This window comes from Hordeum vulgare, chromosome 5H, assembly GCF_904849725.1.
Source record: "Hordeum vulgare subsp. vulgare chromosome 5H, MorexV3_pseudomolecules_assembly, whole genome shotgun sequence".
Lineage (NCBI taxonomy): Eukaryota > Viridiplantae > Streptophyta > Magnoliopsida > Poales > Poaceae > Hordeum > Hordeum vulgare.
The window spans coordinates 222,456,484-222,479,415 of NC_058522.1; the positions used below are offsets into that span (position 1 = coordinate 222,456,484).

The 22,932-nt window shown below is 45.5% G+C and overlaps 1 protein-coding gene across 1 annotated transcript; it reads right to left on the bottom strand.

Annotated features, from left to right (window-relative positions):
- Nucleotides 1–21,464: 21,464 nt before the first annotated feature.
- On the bottom strand, nt 21,465–22,702 carry LOC123397726. The gene is made up of 2 exons (XM_045092264.1): nt 22,350–22,702; nt 21,465–22,250 (listed from the first exon to the last, which is right to left on the bottom strand). Exons 1-2 carry the CDS (start codon nt 22,571–22,573, stop codon nt 21,932–21,934), a joined length of 543 nt encoding a protein of 180 aa, XP_044948199.1. The 5' UTR covers nt 22,574–22,702; the 3' UTR covers nt 21,465–21,931.
- Nucleotides 22,703–22,932: the final 230 nt, after the last annotated feature.

Consider the following 22,932-nt stretch of genomic DNA (forward strand, 5'->3'; position numbering starts at 1 on the left):
TGAGCGGTGACATGTCTGCCGGATCAACATTGGCCCGGTGGTTTTCGAGCTCTTCCGCCGCGCAGGCGACTTCCGCATAGGCCGCGTCTCCTTCCTCACACTCCTTTGCAATTCTTCTATCTCCATCAATCGTGATGGGCCCTTTAGGACCAGGCATTTTGAGCTTGAGGTAGACGTAGCACGGGCGGGCCATGAAGCGAGTGTAAGCCGGTCGTCCGAACAGCGCATGGTACGGGCTTTTTAGTTTGACCACCTCGAAGACCAGAGACTCCGACCTGTAATTCTGCGCAGTTCCAAACGCTACTGAGAGCCTGACCCGGCCTATGGGGTAAGCCGATTTGCCCGGGACGATGCCGTGGAAGACCGTGGTTGAGGGCATCAAGTCTTTCTCTAATAGATTCATCCTCCGGAAGGTGTCGAAGTATAGGATATTAATGCTGTTGCCGCCATCCATTAGTACTTTCGTTAGAGTGTAACCCGCCACTTGGGGAGCCACGACCAATGCCAGGTCGCCCGGGTTATCTATTCTCGGCGGGTGATCCTCTCTGCTCCATGTTATGGTCTGTTCGGACCAGTGGAGATATCTGGGGACTGCCGGCTCAATTACGTTGTACGCCCGGTGATTTACCTTTTTATCACGTCTGCAAGCATTAGTGGTGAAAACATGATATTGCCCATTACTTAGCTGTTTAGGATTGTTGCGGAAGCCCCCATGGTCATCCTGGTCCTGCGGAGCCCCCGGTGGGGGCGGCTGCTGGAAAACTCCCGGCGGGTTGTACCGCCGTTGGTGGTGCACCGGGTACCGCCTGGTTGCGGGCCCCCCTGTGCCTCTTGTTCGGGAAAACCGCCGAAGGGGTTGTGTCTTTGGTTGGGCGTGGCGAGTTGGTCCTGGCGACGGTTCGGATCTTCGCTTTGGCTCTTCTTGATTGCCTCGGCCCGAAATTCTCGCATCACGAAGCAGTTCTCCCAGGAGTGGCCCGCCGGGCCATCGGCCGTGGCGTGGTGCGGGCAAGGGCCTTTGAGTAGCTCTTCGTAGTTACGCGGTCTCTTCCCACTGAAGCCTCGATTCTTCTTTTTGCCGTCATTGGCGTTGGTGTTGGCAACCAGATCCGAGGGCTCCTCATGTGGCCTACGCTTGCCGTTGGTCCCCTGGTTGTGACGGTTGCGGCCTTGGAGGCGGGTGTGGTTTTTGGTTGAATCGCCCTTCTTGGGCGAGTTACCCTTACCATCCTCGCCGGGATCCTTGGTATCATCGGCCTCGGCGTACCTAGTGAGGGTATCCATCAGCTCGCCCATATCCTGAACTTTCCGTTTGAGTCGCCCCAGTTTCTGGACCAGCGGTTCATAGTGGCAGTTGTGCTCGAGGATAAGCACAGCTTGCGCTGCCGTGATGCCATCCGATGAATGGATAATTTCCGCGACTCGCCGCGACCAATGGTGCGCCGAATCATCTGGGCGTTGCACGCAGTGTTGCAAGTCGACGATTGTCATCGGCCGTTTATAGGTTCCTCTGAAGTTTTTGATGAAACGCTCCTTCAACTCGGCCCAGGACTGGATAGAATTGGGGGGTAAGTTTTTCAACCAAGTGCGTGCCGATCACTCGAGCATCATGGTGAAATATCTGGCGCAGACCGCCTCGCTTACGTCGAGCATGTCCATGGCGATCTCATAGCCCTCGATCCAAGATGTTGGTTCGAGATCTGGTGTGTAATTGGGCACCTTTCTCGGTCCTTTGAAGTCCTTGGGCATTCTTTTGTTTCGAAGGGCCAGGGACAAGCAGGGCACCCCAACTCGCCCTCCGGTCCCCGCGGGAGGAGTCTGAGCCTCTTGACTGTTGGGTGGACCTCTGCCCAGCGGGTCCCGCTCAGGCGGGTTGTCCTGCGGGAGGTGTCGCGGGGCGCTGTTTACGGCTGGCTGATCCTCCGGCCAACCCCTGGTATAGCTCGCCTGGGGGGTGGAGTGTAATCGCTCGGGGCTGTGTGAGAACTGCGCGTTTTGGACCACCGCCGTTTTCAACATCTCGATGGCGTTCCTTGCTTCGATCTCAGCTGGGGTGTTGCCGTGGATCGGGAGAGACTCCAGATGGCGAGTTGCGGCAAGCACGTTATCCACCGGGTTAGAGAAGTGGCCTCGGGGGGTACGGAAACGAGGAATTTGACCCTCAGTCGGCTGAATCAGCGGGTTAGGAGGGCGGCCCAGCCCCCCTGTTGGGGCGGCTCCCATCCCGGGTGTTTGGGGAGTGTCGAACAGGCGAGTCGGATTGAGATCATGGGGCAGGCGTCCCTGATGTCTCCACTAATGGACGGCGTCGGATGCATGCTGCTGTCTCTCAAGCCGCCAATTGTCGGTGTTCAACTGCATCCTTTCGGCCGTAATCTGGGCTTGTCGAGTTTCCATCCTGGCGGACTCCGTCTCGGCATCCTGACGGGCCTTTGCCACCGCCTCCCTCAGTTTTGCTAACTCCGCATTTATCTCTTCTTGGTTCTCTGGCGTGAGGGGGGTTGACATTAGCCTTGTGATTTCCGCCGCTAAATCCACCAGGACTGCTGACGCACTTCTGGACGTCCCGCCGGTTCCATCGCCACCGGCGGGATTCTGTGCGGGTTGAGTCGCCCCGGCCATGTAGATGGCGATCTGGCGGCGGGTTCGATCGAGGATTTCCGGATCCATGGCCAATGACAAGCCCCCGAGACCATCTCCGTGGAGGGACCGGATGGAATCTGAATCGCCCATGGATGATTCGTCGTCAGAGTTGATGGGGGTAACCTCCGGAGCCGCCGCGTGCTCTGGCTCCTCCGATCCCTGCGTGAAGCCCACAAAGACCGGGCGGGTCATATTCCGGGTTACGACTGGATGAACGTACCTGGCCGGCTCGATGATGTCGGAGGAGATGTCCGGCTCAGGAGCAGACGACCCGATGATGCCGATGAAGACGTGGATCTTGCCGAAGGGGGCCCTGTAACCTGATTCGAGAGAATTCGCTTCAGGTCCCCATCGCCGGTTGTCGATGTAGGCTATGCCGCGTCGGCTCCAAGTCATGAGCGCCGCCGCATAACTCCCAGACCATGGTAGGGCTCCCTTTGAGAACTCAACTCCACCGTGCGCAGGCCCCATGGTGGGCGCCAACTGTCGTGGTTTTGTCACGGCAGATGTCCTCGTGATAGGACTTAGTACTGGAGCCATCGCACCTTGGTGGCGACTCAAAGGGGTTAAGCGGGAGAGACACGGCGATTTACCCAGGTTCGTCCCCTCGCGTGGAGGTAATAGCCTACGTCCTGCTTGGCGTGTATTGATGTGGATTCGATTACAAGAAAGGCGTAACTCGCCTTACCTAGCACTCGATCATTTCTAACCTACCTCTCCCCCTCCAGACTCGCCTTTATATATAGGTCGAAGCCTTAGGGTTTACAAGAGTCCCTTCCTTTTTACAAATCGTGACCACCGCGGTCTCTAAGTCGCCGTCTTGCAAAACCCAGAGTCCTTCCATAAATCATAACCATCCTCCAACTTTGAACCGCCCAGGCTGAGGCCCAACTAGCCCTAAAGGATGAAACGCCTTAACAGTAACCCGGCCCATATTCGGCGGGTCACTTCACAGGCAATATCCCCAACAGAATGGGACTTAAATTCCTTTCCAAATTGGTTGCCAATAGACTTCAGTTACAGATCATGAAATGCATCCATAAGAACCAGTATGGTTTCATCAAATCCAGAACCATCCAAGACTGTGTTGGATGGACATTGGAATACCTCCACCAGTGTCACCACTCAAAAAAAACCATTGTCATCCTCAAACTTGATTTTGAAAAGGCTTTTCACTCTGTGGAACATGAATTTATATTTCAAATTCTTAGGCACAAGGGTTTTAATGAGAGGTGGATATTATCGGGACAACAGCTACTCTCTTCTGGCTCTTCCTCTATTCTTCTTAATGGAGTTCCTGGTAGAAAATTCATGTGCAAGAAGGGTGTCAGGCAGGGAGATCCCATGTCCCCTCTCCTTTTTGCCATTGCCGCTGACTTTCTTCAAACCTTGGTAAATCACTTGTTAGAAAATGGGCTCATTCAGCTGCCAATACCTTGCCATGATAAAGACTTTCTAATAGTCCAATATGCAGATGAAACTCTTATCATTTTGCTTGCTGAGGAGTCCCAGCTACTGAAGTTCAAAAGATGCTTATGCTTTTCTCCCAGTCCACTCGTCTTCAAGTGAATTATCACAAGTCGACTATGTTGCCTATCAATATTGATCAAGGAGAACTTCAAAGGCTAGCTGCCTCTATTGGGTGTAAGGTAGGATCACTGCCTTTCACCTATCTTGGTTTGCGTGTTGGGACAACCAAGCCAAGGATTATTGATCTAATGTTGTTGGTGGATAATATGGAAATGAGACTGTCTGCTAGCTCCTCCTTCCTGGCTCAGGGTGGTCGTTTGCAATATCTCAACGCAGCTTTGTCCTCTGTTCCCATTTTTCCCTATGTAGTCTGGACATACCACCAGGGATCATTAAGAAGTTGTAAAGGATACAAATACAATGTCTCTGGCGAAAAAATGGTCAAGACCATGCACCTTCTCTTGCGGCCTGGGACTTGGTGTGTAGACCAAAAATGAAAGGCGGTTTGGGGATTATGAATCTGTCTCTCCAGAATGAGGATCTGCTTCTTAAGCATGTAGATAAGTTCTTGAATAAAGCAGAAGTGCCCTGGGTTGATTTAATATGGAACACTTACTACCACAACTCAGTTCCACAGGGTACCTCCCTTTGTGGATCATTCTGGTGGAAGGATATCTGCAAGAGAATGGATAATTTTAGAGATGTCACCTATGTACAACCAAACAGAGGAGATACTTTCCTCTTTTGGTCTGATTCTTGGGCACTAGGCGACTCAACCCTGCCCCTAGCTCATCGGTTCCAACGACTGTTCTCTTTTGCTATTGATACATTCTGCACTGCTGAGGAGGTTTTACAAGCATTTCATCCAAATAGCATGACCAGCATGTTTCACTTGCCACTTTCTGACAGGGCCTTCCAGGAGTTGGAAACGGTCACCTGCTTGCTTCAAAACCTTAATAGAGAACAGTTAAGCAAAGATGTTTGGCTTTGGAGTAGTGACAGTAAGGTTTACTCTGCTCAGAAATACTACCTTCATGTCCATCAGCCCATTATACCAAACCCTCTCCTAATCTAGATTTGGAAGAGTTGATGCACCATGAAGATCAAAATGTTCGCTTAGATGCTCATTATGGACAGGCTGAACACCCAGGATATGCTTGAGAGACGCCACTGGAAAGTTTCTAATTCAAACCTATGTGTTCTATGTCATGCAAGGATCAAAGAGGATAGGGATCATCTCTTCTTCAACTGCCTATTCAGCACCAGGGTTTGGAACTATCCTCAGATAACCTGGCATGGTACTTCCATGTGGGACACCTCCTTCGCAGCCAGGAAAGATTTTCAGCATCCTTTCTTCTCTAAGTGTTCATTACCTGCTGGAATATTTAGACAGTCAGAAATGCAAGGATTTTCAACAATGAATGTCCCAGATTCAATAAATGGAAGTCTAGCTTCACTCATGATATCTCTATTTTAGCCTATAGGATTAAGGCTAGATTTAAGGAAGATCTCCATAAGTGGATCTCCTTCCTACCTCCCCGAGGTTTGTATATCTGCACCCACATCCACCCCTGTTATATATTCTAATCCTCTCATGTACATAAACTCTCTTTATGTTGGAATAAAAGAAAAGGATGTGGGGTGATTCCCTACAGTAGTTGGTCAAAAAAGAACCAGGGGCATTTATGCACTAAAGTTGAGAGTCTTTGGCTACTCGCCTGTCAACTTCTCTAAACTTGTTATTGGATCCATAACCCTCCAGGTACAACACTTGCCTTCTTCTCCTTCGTGAAATTAACATTTATTTTTCTCTATTCAAGATGTATGTTCGTGTGTCATCCATAAAATGATTCTGGCAAGCTCGATCTCGTATCTACACACATTGAAGATCTTGGCACTAGAATCTATCAGCTCCGACCTCGACCAAGTTGTTAGATTGGTGAGATGCTTTTCGTGCCTGGAGAAGCTATATATCAAGGTGATGATCCTTTCATGTTAAATGTTAACTAGTTGGGAGTTCAATTTTGGAAACTTTGCAAATCAAATAGGTCCCTTGTGTGTCCAAGCACTAATACCTTCTCTTCTTTTGCGCATACAATTAGGTCAGTTAGTGGATAATGTGATACAATATGACAATCCCATCGAATGCCTCGATCTCCATCTTTGAGAAATTACTTTGAACTCCAATCGAGGGGCCTTAGGGGAGATTATATTTGTCAGGTTCTTTGTTGTGAGAGCAAGTCTGGTAAACATAATGAAATTTTCCGGACATTTACACTGCAGAAAAGAATGGTTTGCGGATCAGCTCCGGCGACTAGGACGGAATGGAAAAGGCTGTGTAGAAGCTCAGTTTCATTTTGTAAGTTCAGCTGACAAACTAGTCGGAAGTCCTTATGTCAAGCCCATACATGACATGTCACTAGCGGACCCCTTTGCAGAAATATGAAGGTGCAAAACTAGTTGTAATAGGAGCATGAACCTCTCATATGTTCATGTTGAGCTGATCAGCACGGGCGACTAGAGTTGCGTCACAAAGTTTTTGCATAAGGTGAATTTAATTTATATTATCAGTTTGAACCTTGTAATCTTCGAATTTGAGCCTTTTAATGCTGGAATTTAATCTTTGTAATATTTATGTCATTTGTGATACAATCATTATTCAAATGGCATCATATGAGACTTGTATTTTGGTAGTACTATTTTTTCATAGTACATAATGATCAATTAATATCTGGACCTTAATATGCAATTTACAGTTAATATTCGGAACTTAAGGATCACAACCACAACCGGGGGTATCCTGCACGGCCCCTATGGCGCTCCAACGGCTACCGACGACGAGCGCGAGTTCGCCATGCATGGCATAGTGGACACATACAGAAGGTTCATGAATGGGCTCTCGGTGGTGCACACCAACCAATCCGATTTGGGCAGACAACTCAAACATTATGGACATGTTGCTTGCTGAGGACAAGTATAAAATGGTCTGGTTCGACCTTGCATTCCTCCAGGCGCTCTGCTCTCGCTTCCCTCATCGTGCTTTGCTTTTGCGCCCCTCCACACACGCTCTGCCAGTGGTTAGTGCCTGCCCATGATCATGTTCACTGTACCATATGCATGCACACTATTAGGGAAAACCCTACCAGTAGCGTTGGGTTTTAAGCTACGAGTAGCGCTGGTAGGCGGGCTACAGCTATCATGCTATAACTATTTTTTAGCAGTAGTGTGCTTTCTACCGAGAGCTACTGGTAATATCCCATATTAGTACCACTGCTTATACGAGCACTACTGCTAACTACGTGCAATGTACATGGGCTGGCGGCGCTAGTGTTAAACACACGCTGCTGGTGAACCTAGGACGAGCGCAACTACTAGTTTTTATGATATATTTTTTTGGCAGTTGTCGCTCTATTTTAACTAATACAATTTTTATACAATAAGAACATGCATATTCACTAAAACAGATATGATACCATAATGTCTAATCGTCGGCATCGGTGAATAAAAGAAGATCTTTCATCTCATATCATCATCATCACTAATGGTCGAAAACGTTATTACAAGTTTAGAAGATATAGCGATACATGTTACTACATGTCTCGAATACGTGCAACTAACCATGGTCACACTCATATTTCATCATCTATGTTACCTTGCTATGATATGATCACATACAAGAGAAGGTCGATCACAATGAGCAAAAGCGGGATTACGTAGTAGTTCTTGAGTTGTCAGTTCTGATTTATCTCGCGCGCTAGCGTCCACCTCAAGTAAATAGCTTCTGCCTCGATTCTGCTATCAAACCATTTCTGGCTGTCGCCCAGGAAGCGATGCACTTGGGCCTGACACTTTGGCCACTCCTTGTACACTCCCGGAACCCTGCCTATGTACCAATGAGAGATGCATATATCATCAAGTGAATTCAATGATAATATGCAACATAATGTACGATGTCAGCCTGCGGAGTGAAAGAGTTAGCCCATAGAAGCAACATAATGAGAGTTAACAAAATTCATTGTACCCAAACTAACTAAGTAGAGTGTGGTAGCGTTTACATCTAATAGTTATGTCATACAGATAAATTACAAGTTTCGATTGTAGAGAAAGTAACAACTAAACAGAGACATTGTCATCATTAATTTAAGGAGTGCAGTTGTGACATCTTTCCATATCAGGGAGGATGCACCCAAGCTTGTTCAAAGGCGTGCTATCCTGGCATAGTAGGGCTATGCGGGTGCGAACATCATGTCGTGATATTGGATCATCATAGAACATCCCATTCTCTTCAATGTTGTCTTTCATGATGATTGTGCGAGGCGTGTTTACTGTGAGGGCATCGAGCTCGGCCAATGTCGACGGCCCAACATTTAAGTCAGAGACAGAGCACGGGCTACTATCAGAGGGTGTAGGTACCGGAGCAGGCGGTGCTGCTCGAATAGGTGCGGGTGCGGTCGCCATAGCAGGTAAGGGTGCAGGTGTGAAGTTTAACGAGTTGCTCCATGTGAACCCAGGCAGGGGAAAATCAGTTGGGGTCGGTTTAGATTTTGTGGCACCCAACTGACCATTGTTGGAATCAAGTTTGTCAATGCAGCTACCACATCATTTCTGCATGCATCTACCACTTCCATTCTTGCCTCTTCTATGGTTTCAGCTTTGTTTTTCTCCAGTGCTAGTGCCACCTTTTCATTGATAGTCATTTGACTTAACTTCTTTCTCTGCTTTTTGGCCTCAGCGTCCTCCCTATAGTAGTACTTCCATGTGGCGCGGCCTCCGGTGGCGTGCACACGTCCATACTGTGTCCCCCTATCTAGTGGTTTTCTATACATTATGTTGATTGCCTGGTTGAAAGGGGTGTCCCACTTGTACTTCACCATCGACTGACTCGACAGAGTTGATGATTCACTTTCGGCTGCAAGCTTGTGGTGCTCCCTCTACAAAATGGGCGTGAATCAATTACAAATGTGACTATAACATAGTCGACTTGATCAGAAGCTAATATAAGGTGGTAAACGATATTCTCATGAATTCCCTCATAGGCCCGTCCGCCTAAAATTCCTTCCTTACAGGGTCCCACTTGAGTCGTGCCCTGATGAAGTCATGCTCCTGTTGGTTAGTGAACTCAGCCAAGGGGTCTGGGAGCCCCATACGTTCATGTTACGTGTCCTCCTTTCCCCACACATGACTGTTATCTGTGTAACCATAACTTTCGAGGTGGTGTTTCCCCATGTTCCTTGCCTGAAGCTCCTTGCCTTTATTCGACTTGGCCTGGCAGCTTCTTCAGTGCAAGTTTCCTTGAATTTTTCAATTTCCCTTTTCACACTTGTTTTCCAGATGCTCAAGCCGTTACCGAACCTTGTTAGGGTTTTGTTGTTTATTTTATTCATGGCAGGATCATCCCACGGGTGCTCGATATCCTTGCATTCAACCTAGCTAGGAGCAGGTGTTGCAAAGGTTCATTCTTCCGTATTTTTTGTCATTGATGTTATCCATATCACGTAGGATGCATTCTAATTGCTTCCCGTACATACCTGTCATGTCTCACGGGTGTGTTGGCCCAAAATCACCTTCACGAACCTTCGTGAGCACTAGTCTTCGGGTGCCAAGCTGATTTGGGCGTTGAGCCCTCTTTCCCTTCATGTTTCCTTCACTGGCTTTCGAGGTACCATTAGTAGTCGTCTCCGTCTTAGTGTCGGTGTTCGTGGCATCATTGTCGTCGGTGTCAGCGCCATCGGCGTTGGCATCAATGGCCGTCTCCATCTCCTGTCTAGCCAGATAATTGAGGTAAGCGTGTGCTTCTACCTCTTGGGTGCGAGAACCTCCGGCTTCATCGTTGTCAGCCATGTTTCGTAGGGTTCAATCTAGTTGTTTAATTCTTGAGTTCTATATAATAAAATGAATAATTACTCTTGCAAAAATGGCCTATGTTTTGCCTGGGTGTCAGTTCATTCCCGACCCGGCAAATCTCGGGCACTCGTTATGTCTACTTTGAAGCACACGTAATGTCGAAATTCACGAAAAATTTCGGCATGACGTATGCTAAAAATGGCACATATTGAGCCCCTAAAATTTGTTGGAACAGAAATGAATCAACATCCCGGCAAAACATAGGCCAACGAGAATCATTTTCCCTGCAAACAAGAATGGCGTGAGGCCCACAACACATTGTATCAACATTCCTTAGGTCTCAGGCCAACAATCTGTCAAGTGTTATAGTGTGGGTTTTGGGATTCTCACTAGCTGCTTGTCGAGGATTCGTGTCGGGTGTCGTGTCGACGATCTTCTCGATCGGCATAGTTAAGTGGCATGTCGATGATCTACGTGTGCATCAAGCATTCACAAGATTAGTTGTAGACACACATAGATATATAGAAAAAGACCTAATATTTTTCTATCCAGCATTATCTACAATCTACCTAATACAAATTAGGTATCTATGGACAACAAAAAAAATTATTTTCCTTTTCTATATATGGAGAACAAAATAATTTATTTTCTTTTTCTATATATGGACAACAAAACATGATCGGAAACCTCTTTTTCATTTACTTTTTCTACATATGGACAAAAAACAATTTATTTTCATTTTCATTTTATTTTGCCTCATTTGTCCTGCAAAACCAAAACAAATTCTTTTCATTTTCATTTTCATTTTCTATTTTCATTTTCATTTTCATTTTGACAACAAAACAAGATTTTTATTTTGCCTCATTTGGACAGCAAAACGGCAGAACATCTATATTTGTATAGCAAAACAATAATTTTGTATTTTCATTTCCATTTGGAGAAAAAACAGCAAAAAAACAGGGAAGATGGGGGTGGGGGAACCATGGGGATCGGGCTCGCTGGGGCCGAGAGAGACCGGGGTTGGGGTTGGCGGGTCGGGGTCGAGGCCGGCCGAAGTCGTGGTCGGCGGCCGGGGCAGAGGGGGTCGGGGTCGAGGCCGGGGTGGACGACGACGAAAGTGGTGGCACGCACGCTCGGAGGTGAGGTCAGGGGCGGAGTCATCATCAACAATGATGTTGGGAGAGAGAGAGGGAGGATCGAGAGATTGAGATATGTGGGGAGGGGAGGAGTGGGGAACGGCCAACGCGTGGCTATAGCGAAGTTAGCTATAGCACGATTTTGAAACAAGCGATAGAGCTAAGTTAGGTATAGCGCGTTTACTCCCAACACGCACTATAGCTAAGAGACGCTACTGCTATTCTTTGCATTTTTCTTTTTCTTTTCCTTTTTCTCTTTCTTTTACATTTTTGTGTTTCATTTTTCCCTTTTTCTCTTTCTTTTTTCTTTTCCTTGTTCTAAGTTGCAGCAGGGGTTAGGGTTGTTTACTTATGCAGTGATAACACCCCAGTATGAGCTCATCCAAACAATAATTAGTGCGTAATACGTGTGTGTGTGTGTATATATATATATATATATATATATATATATAAAAGGTGGGCCTATTGTAATAACATCCATAAAAGTCTTATTCTAATAACAAAAATCTCTTATTCTGCTAACAAAAACCACCCGCACTCCTCTCTCGTGCCCACCCGCACTCCTCTCTCGTGCCCACCCGCCACGTCCTCCAATCATTCTTCCCCTACCGCACCATCTCCCTCACTCCCCCAACCTCCACCCACCGCCAACCAGGGGCAACACCTCCCACCCTACGTCGTCTTCCCCCACACCGCCAGCCGGGGAACCACCTCCCACCCCATGTCGCCCTCTCCCTCACCGCCGGCCAAGGGCACCCCCTCCCTCTCCACCGCCTTCCTTCACCCATGGTTGGCGCTGCACCTTCGAAGCCAGTCCTCGTGAGATCCAGCTCGCCTGCACCCACTGTCGCTCCTCCGACCAAAGCCCATCGATCCCACTCGGCATCGCGCCGCCGCGACCGACATTCTGGTACCCCAGATCTGTCGGCTGTCCTCCCAGATCCGACGAGTCACACCCACGGACCCCCGGCTACCCCACCCCCATCGACTCCACTGATTCCAGTGGTGGCTGGGCGGTGACCGTTTCATTGCAGTCCATCGAGCCACACCCACGGACCTTTGGTTGCTTGAGCAGGGGAGGCCGATGGAGCCACGCACGTATAGTTCACCGACGACACAAGGTGAAGTGCACCTCGCCGTGCAGTGCAGTTTAGACGAGTTTTTTTTTTCCTTTTTTTGTGGCTACCAGCGATGGGGTCCACCTCCATGGCGGCCAGCGGGGAGTGCCACACCATCTGCATGCAGTGCCCAACCGCTGCACTGCAGTCTACCTCCTTGGTGGACCACCATAGATCTTGCACAAGGGCACGAGGTTCAGTTGCTACTCCGGTGAAGTTTGACATGGTGCAACGAGCAGTGCAGGTTGGTCCCATTGCAGGTCTATTGAGGACGACAGCGTGCAGTTCCCCAGCATGCTGGAGTATAATTTTGGCCGTCCGACAATGCAGTATTTGGTGCCGGCGCATGAGGTTATGTAACTCGCCCAAGCATTTTGTCGGAGGAAACATGGTGTTGCCCCGTGTAGTTCGTTTTTATATTTTGCAGTGAAGTGCCTATGTGCAGTATAAGTCTTAGGTTTATATTTTTGTGCAGTTCTTTTTATTCGAGTTCAAAAATGGTTCTGCATTATGCAGTGCGGTTAATTACTGGTGCTGATTTGGTTTACTTGGGAAACAATAAAAAGAAGCTGATTTGGTTTACTTGGAAACATAAGATAAAATCATCTTAAAGAAGCTCGCTTCTTATTACATGGAGTACACTCGCTCACTCCTTGCGGTGCACTAGCCCGGTGTACGCGCGTAAAAAATAGTAAGTATGAAGAACGACAAGAAAAACTCATGTTGTTCAGTTCTCTAGTGCCACGGTTCACTTACGTCCAACGTGAAGTGCAAAACAATTGTTATGGAAACAACCAAAAAATAAATGTCATTCACTTCTCAATAGCCTTGTGGTTCACTTACGTTTGATGTGAAGTGTGGTCCACTTCTTCATCTTAAAAAATTCACGTCGGACAAAACTAAACCAGGAATTCGCTTGCTTGTCGGATGCAGTGTGGTCTTCAGTGTGAAGCAGTGTGTTCTTCTGTCCCATGCGTTTCACGCATTGATTTTGGGTCGCGAAAAACAAAGTGCCCGCATTTCGGTAATTTGGAAATTGCTCTTAAACCGTAAGGAATTAGATAAAGTGTTCTACATGAAAAAGTTCCGCCTCGTTGATAGATTTCCAATGCCGTATCATTTACCACATTCCGGCGAGGGTTTGCAAAAATTAAAAGAAATACGCCCGCTGCCGCTCGTAGGCAGTCGCACCATTTTCAAAATTCATTTGAAACCGTGAGGAATCTCTACAAATGATCAACGTATGAAAGTTGTGCCTATTACACAGCTTTTGAACTCCATATCACACGCCTCGTTCGGACAAACGGTTAAAAACTACAGTGAAAATTGTACCGAAATAAAAAAAATTGAAAAACAGAATTCCATGTTTGGTTGAATTTGAAATTTCTCTCATACCATAAGGAATTAGAGAGTCTAATGTACATAATAAAAGTTGCGTCTCAATTATAACCTTCCAACGTTGTATTGTTTGCTTCATTCTCACAAGCGATTTTGAAAAAAAATCATAAAAATACGCTCGTTGCCACTCATCACGCGTCCATCGTTTTGAAAACTGCTCTTAAACCATGACGAATCTCAAAAGGTGTTCAACATGACTTAGTTGTGCATTTCCTGTAGCTATCCAACGATATATTATACGTCTCGTTCCGATAAATAGTTTAGAAACTGAAGCGAAAACAGTGTCAAACAAATGTGTGCAGTTTTTTTCTGCTGACATTGCATCCGTGCAGCTCGTTTGCCCGTCCGAAGTGCAGTTTTTGGTATGAAGTTGTGCGCCCTTCTGTGTGATGCGGTTCACGCGTCGATTTAGGTGTCGCAAAAAAATAGTGTCCGCATTTGGGTAAAATCAAAACTGTTGTCAAATCGTAAGGAATTAGATAGAGCCATCTACATGAAAAAGTTGTGCCTCGTTGATATCTTTTCATCGCCATATCATGTGTATCGTTCCGACGAGCGATTTGAATTTTTTTATGAAATACGCTCGTTGCCACTCGTAGGCAGCGGTGTCGTTTTCAAAATTCTTTTAAAATCGTGCAAAGTCTCAAGAAATGACCAACAGATAGACGGTGCGCCTATTCCATAGCTTTCCAACACCGTATCACACGCCTAGTTCCGAGAAACGGTAGAAAAAGTGCAGCGAAAACGTACCGAAAAAACGGATTTTTTTTGAAAAGTAGAATTCCGTGTTTGCGTAAATTTCAAATTACTCTCAAACTTTAAGGAATTAGCGAGCGTAATCTGCATGAAAAAGTTGCGGCTAGATGATATCTTTCCAAGTGGTATCATTTGCTTCATTTTGACTAGCGGTTTAGGAAAAACGCAAAAATACGCTCGGTGCCATCCGTCAGGCGTCCACCATTTCCGAAACTGCTCTAAAACTGCGAGGAATCTCGAAAACTTTTCAACATGACGAAGTTGCGAAATTTCCGTACCTATCCAATGGTATATTATACACCTCATTCCGACAAACTGTTTAAAAACTGGAACAAAAATTGTGTGGAAAAAATGCATGCAGTTTTTTGCAACAGGAAGTGCACTCGCATGAGTGTTGATTCAGGAATGACGTGCATGCCCATTGGGCGTGCAGTTCGGAAGTGTTAGCAGAATAATTATTCTGCTAATATTAGCAAAATACACCGGCTATATATATATATATAGAAAGTTTATTCATCACCGAGGACGCACAATAAGTTATTCTTCACCCGAGGTACTCTTACGATTGTTTCATAAATAAATTACATTTGAAATGCAAATAGTTACATTTATATTGATTCACCACGTAAAGTTCGACATAAGAAAACAAAAATATAGGTCATAAGACCGGAAAAATGGTGTTTTATATATATTTTACACTATGTTTTTGTGTTTGTAATTTTTACGTTACACAAATTATTTTTTAGGGTGACTGTATTTTTCTTACGGTCTCTTTTTATGTATGAAATAAGACAACATTGACGTGACATATAATTATGATGTATTGATATGAAAATAGAGGGGGTGAAGAATAACCATTCCTCACCCAGGGTGACGAAAAGTCTATTCATCATCCAGGATGCAGAATAAGTTATTCTTCACCTGAGGTAATCTTATGATCGTTTCATAAATAAATTACTTTTGAAATGCACACAAAGTATGATCGTTTGTTAATTAGCGTGTGGGCGCTGATGCTTGAGACTAATCTTCTTCTTTCCTCTTTTGTTTGTTGTCGAATAATTGACCCCATCGTCATGAATTTTCCTTTTTCACGGAGTATGATCTTTCTTAGGTAATGTTGTCATGCTTCCTCTTTTGATGTATGGTTCATCGTCATCATCATCTCCCCTCATTGGTTCACCGTACTGGTCATAGTATTCCTCGTTGGCGACTCCATCCATTTCGACGATGGTCCTTTTGCCACTCCTCATGACAACACGATTGGGATTGAGAGGGTCTTCTATGAATAAGCATTGTGTCACGTGCTTAGCGTGTACTCATGTCTCATTTTTGGCGGTGGCGTTGATACTAGGGCTATTAGCATCGGGTATACACATGGTAGTGAAAAGTCAGTTTTCTCTATGTACGTTCTTAGCCCTTCTAACACGGAACATCGCCGTACTATGCAATCCAGAGTATTCAAGCTCTGAGATCTCTTTGATCCTTCCATAGTATCATTCAATTACATCACCGGTCATGGCTTCCATTGTCACTCCTGAGTTCTGGTATTCAATGTTCATATCTTTGGCCTACGTTTAGAACATGTATCCGTGGATATCATATACCTCATAGGTCGTGAGGTTGACCGCCAGGTCATGTGCTAAGGCGTATATCAAATTTCCTTATGGACAACCCTCTTTTGAGGGATTAGCGGCAACTTTCTCTTTGAACCAACGCAAGAAAGTGGAGTTGTGCTCTCTAATAACTTCAACGTCCGTCCTGTGCAGCCCACGATAACGGTAGTTATTTGTGATGGTCTCTTTGCGCAGTTCCAAGAAAGGATCTACCACGTTTATGTGTTGTAGCACTACTAAGTTATCTATGTCAAAGTCGTCCTACCGGCCCGAGCGGTACACATTCAATTCCCTCCGACCATTGATGCGACCTTATCCTTTCATCCTTCCACAGTGCTTGTTGACGGGCAAACATACAACAGGTTGTCCGACACCTAGATAATTCTCATAGAAGGAGATGCACTCTTGGGTGAGATAGCGTTGCGCGATGCTTCCATCCGGATGGGACATGTTACGAACGAGTCCTTTGATGACCCCATTCATCATCTCAAACGACATCATGCTGTGTAGGAATATTGGCCCTAGGTCTATGATGGCGTCCACGATGTGGACACACACATGCACCATGACGTCAAAGAACGTGGGTGGAAACTACGTCTCCAACTCGTTTAGTATGACAATGATCTCTTCTTGTAGCCTTTTTAGTTGCATCACACAGATCGACTTTCTAGAGATAGTGTCGAAAAAGTGGCATAGATCAACCAGCGTATCACATACGTGTGTGTTCAAAAACCCTCTAAGTGCAACCGGGAGTAACTGCATCATCATCACGTGATAGTCAAGAGACTTCATCCCACTAAACCTTTTTTCTCGGTGTCTAGATATCTGCTTATCTTTCCATAGTATCCGGAACTAACTTTGATTCTAGCAAGGCACTTGAATAATTGATCGACCTCCTTCGAATCTAAGGTGAAGCAAGAGCGGGGCAATACTCATCTCCCTTCTTTTTTTGCTTTTTTGCCCCTATTTTCCGTCTCTGTCCCCGTCTGTGTCTCCTCCGATGACTTTTTACAGGGCTTGTCGAGGTCTTTCCTCATATCCAACAATTCCAAGTCTTTTCGTGCCTTCGGGCCATCCTTGATCTTCTCCGGCATGTTCATCAATGTTCCAAGAAAACTCTCGAGGATATTCTTCGTGATATGCATTTGATCAAGGCTATGAGGCGTGTCTAGTTTGGGCCAGTATTCCAAGTCCCAGAAAAAGACCTTGTTTTCCATACCTTCAGCAACGACTCTAGCACCTTTTCGTTCGTCTTTTCCGGCGAGGGGCACTTTTCCCAGTTCTTCAACAACTCATCAATTTTGATGCCGCTACGCTTGCGTGGAGGTTCTCTATGCTCAACCTTACCATTGAATAGATCACCACGCTTTCTCCACGGGTCATCCTTATCGATCCATCTTCGATGCCCCATGTATATGATTTTTGAAGACCCGCCATTTTTTGATAGATGCTGGGACATTCTATTATCCATGCGCCGGGTGCATCCACAATATCTGTGGCACACCTAGCACGACATATCCGTAACTGATATAGTCGTGCACCATCGTGATCAACACGACTCTCATGTAAAAATACTCTCATGTTTTGGCGTCCCATATCTTGGTCGGCATTGTCCATAACGTGTCTAGCTCCTCTTTCAGTAACCTAAAATACAAACTAATACCATTTCCCGGTTGTGTTGGCCTTATAATAAGCATAGTCATCTATATGTATTTTTCCTTCATGCACTTCCATGGGGGTTTGCGTTTGTCCATTTGTTTTTTTGCCTTGTCTTGAGCAGTTCTAGTGTGAAAGTCAAGCAGGTCACCTCGGGATCGCAACCATCATATAATGGAATCTTCCAGTCTAGCTCCAGTTGCGCCAATTTGGCCTCCTCTCTTGAAGAAACTCTGTCACTAGTCGTCCTCTTGCAAAGCAGTTCCTCAACAGGGGGTCCTACATGGCTGAACTTAGTATGGACGAAGACTGCGGTGTGTATGCGTCTTCTCCGTCATGTTCGACCTTTTCTTTGCCAGGTACTGCCTCTTCTGCATCATGTATGGGCCCATTTTCGATGCCCTCTTCTTCGGGACCATTTTCGATCATCTCTTCGTATGGACCCATGTCGTTATTGCATGCTCCATCGACGTCCTCATCATCATCGTCTTCAATTATGCATCGAGTATGGCCATCCATGAAACCATGCATGAGCATGTGTGCCTTGAATTTTTCAGCCTTAAAGGGGTTGAGCCATACATTATCTTTGCATTTACAACACCGACATAAAACCTCCTTCCCTCTGTTTTCGTACATGTCGTCCACCACAGATTGCCGATATATTTCCACCGTCCTTCCATTGACCTTGATGATTGCGTGCACGATGCCAAAAAATATAACCACGTACGGATGCATGCAACAAATCATACAAAATTTTGACATGACCTTCTTTAAACATAGGACATGTCGAGTATGCCCGAATTTTACCGAAACGGAAATAAAGCATCATTTCCGCAAAACATAGGCAACTCATGCCACACACATTTCAACAAATTCACAACATATAGGCAACTCACACATGCACACACACAATCACATAGCTCGGTCCTATCACGCGCGTGCGCAAACACATACACATATTTCCATTCTTGCACGTTATCTTTTCTTTTTTCCTCACTTATATGTCGGGAGATATCATGCCCGGTACAAAGATATATATATATCTAACTAGGGAGAGAGAGAGAACGAGCTATCTACTGGAGGGAAAATATTAAAGAGATGAGAGGTTAGGTCAGTAATTAAAGGAGGTGGTGGTGGAGGGCTATAATGCCCAAGATGCGATCATATCCTTATTTTGGCACAAGGGCTTCGACAGGGATACAAGCGCATCTCGTTGTTTTGCAAGAATGGATATCGTTACAAGTACATGTAAATAAGAAATGAGTATAAGGAATTGTCTTACACTCGCCACAAGCTACAACATGACATCTCAATATAACAATACATTCAATCACCATGTAGAAGAGCAGGGTCCGACTACACACAAAATCAAACGATAAAGACGACGTCCATCCTTGCTATACCACACTGCCAGCCTGGAACCCATCCTACGATCGACGAAGAATAATAATAAGAAGAAGAAACTCCAAATAGAACAATCATCGCACTCACATCAAAGTGTCGATTTACCTATACCTGAACTGTTGTTGTAGCAATGTGTGAGCCACAAGGAGTGAACAATCTCATTTCCAAAGGTATCAAGACTAGCAAAGCTTATTGGGTGAGGTATAGTTAAGTGGTGATGCTGCATCAAGCACTAAGCATTTATTTGAGGTGCCTAACTTACGAGTACAAGAATAAGAGGGGGAGGGTGCCCTACGCATAACCGAACGTGAACTAATCATGATCAAAAAATGATCCTGAACACCTACTTATGAGTCAAACATGACCCCACAGTGTCCCCTCGTATAGAAACTCACGAGAAGAGACAATCATGGTTACACACATAGTTGGCATATTTTAATTGAGTTAACTTCAGATTTTCTATGACCAGACGTTAAACAATCTTTCCAAGTTGCCACATAACCATGGGCACGGCTCTCAGAAAGATTTAACCCTGCAGGGGTGCTACAACTAGTCCATCACAAACTACCACAAGCTTTGTGGAATAACCTCAACCATGGAAGACCCGTACTCTCCTCAGAAATTCCAATGGAAAACCTCAATGTCAAGAAAGCCCAAAGTATCATTGGAATCCCGCGCACAGGAGTTCGAGAAGGGTAAAAAAAATCCAGCAAGACCACCCGACGTGGTGACGACGCCGATAGGAGCCGTGTATCTCGTTCTTAAGACACGTCGGATAAGCACAATGTATAGTGTCCTGATAGAAATCTCCCGAGTTACCCCCGGTTGGCCCCGCACACAGCTGTAGTTTGGACCAACACTCATGAGGAGCACTGACCCGAGGGTTGATTAATTATCCATGGGGTCCGGAAAGTCCATACAAAATTTTATTAGTTATTTGGAAAATGTAGTATGAATGTTGGGCCTTGCGAGAAGATTTTTATCCCAAAACAAAAATCAAGAGGGTCCGCATAACAACCCCAAGCATGTTAGGAGCCCTCAGTATGGAACATTACACCGGTACACAAGTAACTAGGGCGGCAAAGATGGAACAAAAGACCAAGCTAGAAGGCCAAGGCTTCCACCGTTTACCAAGTATATAGGTGTATTAAATTAAATAGCAACAATATTGTGATATATCAAAGAATCCATGTTGTCACATGGAAGCAACTTGCACCCCCAACTAGCCACGCTATAAGAAGGGCTCGGCAAGCGGTAACATAGCCAAACAAAGGTTTGCTATGAAGTGGAGGAGTTTGAGGCTTTCCATGGCAACGTTGGGAGGCTTTACACAACAAGTGGTAGGCAGCGAGACATAGCGATAGAAACGAGATAACTAGCATAGCAATGATAGTAGTGGTATCTAGGGAAATGATCATATTGCTTGAGAAACCGCATAGAAGTAGAAGACGAACCAAGGTAGTCGAACGAATCCTCACATTCTGACGCGGTTTCGAAACTCTATCGAGAAGAAACAATCCGGAAACAAACAATCAACACATGATAAACACCACGACATATTTATGACATGATGTGCCAAAAATATGATGCATGACCAATTAATTATGCATCACACGGTAAAGCACAACAATCAACTTCTACAAATTAATTGAAGCTCAATATGCAACAAGTTACATATTGATGAAACTCCACATTTGAATTAGTTTGTTCACCCTCATTTAGGTATGCGGCAAGTTTAAATGTTGATAAACATGGAAAGAGGTGAATCATAAATAAACTACACTATCAGGAATTTTAAATGAGGTCGGAAACAACTTATAGGATTTCCAAAGTGACCCCATATGTTAATTTCGAAATTGGTCCAGATCTTAACTAATCATATTTTTTATTTATTAAACATCAAAATAAAGTACACCATGTAATTTTAAAGTCATTCTAGTCGATTTACATATATAGATCATCTAGAACAGAGTTACAGTCTAAAAGATATGACCAACACAAGATTAATATGCCATGAATGCAAAATGCATGCAAGCGACACCCAAAAACATTTTAAATCAGAGATACAACATGATATTATGGAACTACATGAAATTCTAGAAAAGTTTAAATGAGACCGGAACAACAAATAACAATTCCTTAAAGTCCCCATGTTCAGAATTTGGATTTACAATACTTTTCTGCCTATAGCACAATTTTTAAGTTTTTAAACAGTAAAATAAATGCCACCATGTGATTCTCCATATTTTTCTAGTCAAGTTACATATATGAAACATTTTAGTCGGAGCTATGGTTACTTAGTTACAAAATAAATAGTTTAAACATGACATTTATGTAAATTAAATTAAAACAACAAGCTAAACCTTTTTGTCATGGACGTAAGTTGGATATTGTAAATGTACACAAAATTCTGAACATATTTTCATATATAATTTTTTTAATCCGGTGCATGCTTAATTCGTTATTAACATTTTAGAACAAAGTCTTTTTCTGAAAAATATGCATGCACTAGAAAATGATAAATACACAGGGAGAAAAAAAATGCTTGGGAGAGAAGCAAGACGGTGCAGCGGACCAGTAGCGAATGAGGCCTAAGTCATATTTGTGCGTGTGAAAAATAAATAAACATGCAAAAGGTTTTTGGGTTCTCGCTAGTAGTCGATCCCACGACCTAGCTGGTGGCACGATGGAATGACCCTCTCAACTGATCATGTGCTACATATAAGAGATGCATCAAATTAACATGACATGAATCTGGGACTCGAACCGGGGGACCCATGAATGAGGTGTGGCTGCACTAGCCATCTCGGCTACAAGTATGCTCATGAAGGATAACAAAGACAACAACATTTAACATCAATATGGCAGAATGGATCTAGGAAAAACCTGAATTTCATATTAGAATTAAGATGCTCACGACGGGAAACAAGAGGGCGCCGGTGTTTGGGACCGCAGCGCGGCGACGGGAGTCCACAAGGTCGGGGTCATAGATGGGCGCCAAGGCTGGATCTGGGGGCGAACGTCCCATTCCCGACAGCGGCGAGGTACGACGGCATGGGGGCGATGGATGACAAGCTCCGGGAGAGATAAGAGAGAGGGAAGGAGGAGAGCGGTGATGGGGCGCGACAGGCCTGCGGAGCCGGTGCTCACGCAGCAAGTTGACCTCGCTGGAAGAGCGGCGAGGTCCATGTGCACCATGGCGCTGCTGGTGCCTGAAGAAAGAAAGGGACAGAGAGAGTTCAGAGAACAAACATGGGAAGGAAGAAGAAAGAGAGAGCGGGATTCGAGCATGGGGAGACATAGCACTGTACTTGGCGTGGTGGCGCTGCTGCTTGGTCTGGTGCTCCGGCGGCTCTCTGCTTGACGTTGCTGGTACTCCGACGAGCAGCACGAGGCGGCGGCTAGAGTAGGAACTAGGAAGGCTTGGGGACAAGGAACTCAGAGAGGTGCGTGACGAGACGCGGTGACATCCTATCGGATTCGGGCACAGGGCAAGGAGCGGATGCGGGTAGACCGGCGCTGGATGCGGGTGCATGCGGGAGATGGACCTGCCTAGCTCGCTAGCTGGCTTGGTGTATAATTTGAGGTGACTAGGTGGTTGCGTGGTGGATGTGAGTGGAGGTGGAGGAGATCCCAATGAAGAAGGCGTGGGTGGTGGCGCAACAATCGGACAAGAGAGGAATTCTAGGGATTGGTGTAGGGTTAAGGCATATATATATATATACACGTATAGTGAGAAGTTTAGGGGCTAGTAAGACCCTTTGATCTAAATCAGACAGTCGAGATAATAAGCTGGGGGAGTCCAATTGCAAAACCGATGATGGTTTCCGGTATTACGGAGATGATCCACACTCAATGGTCACAACCGTACGTTACGGGTTCAGGAAAGGTTTT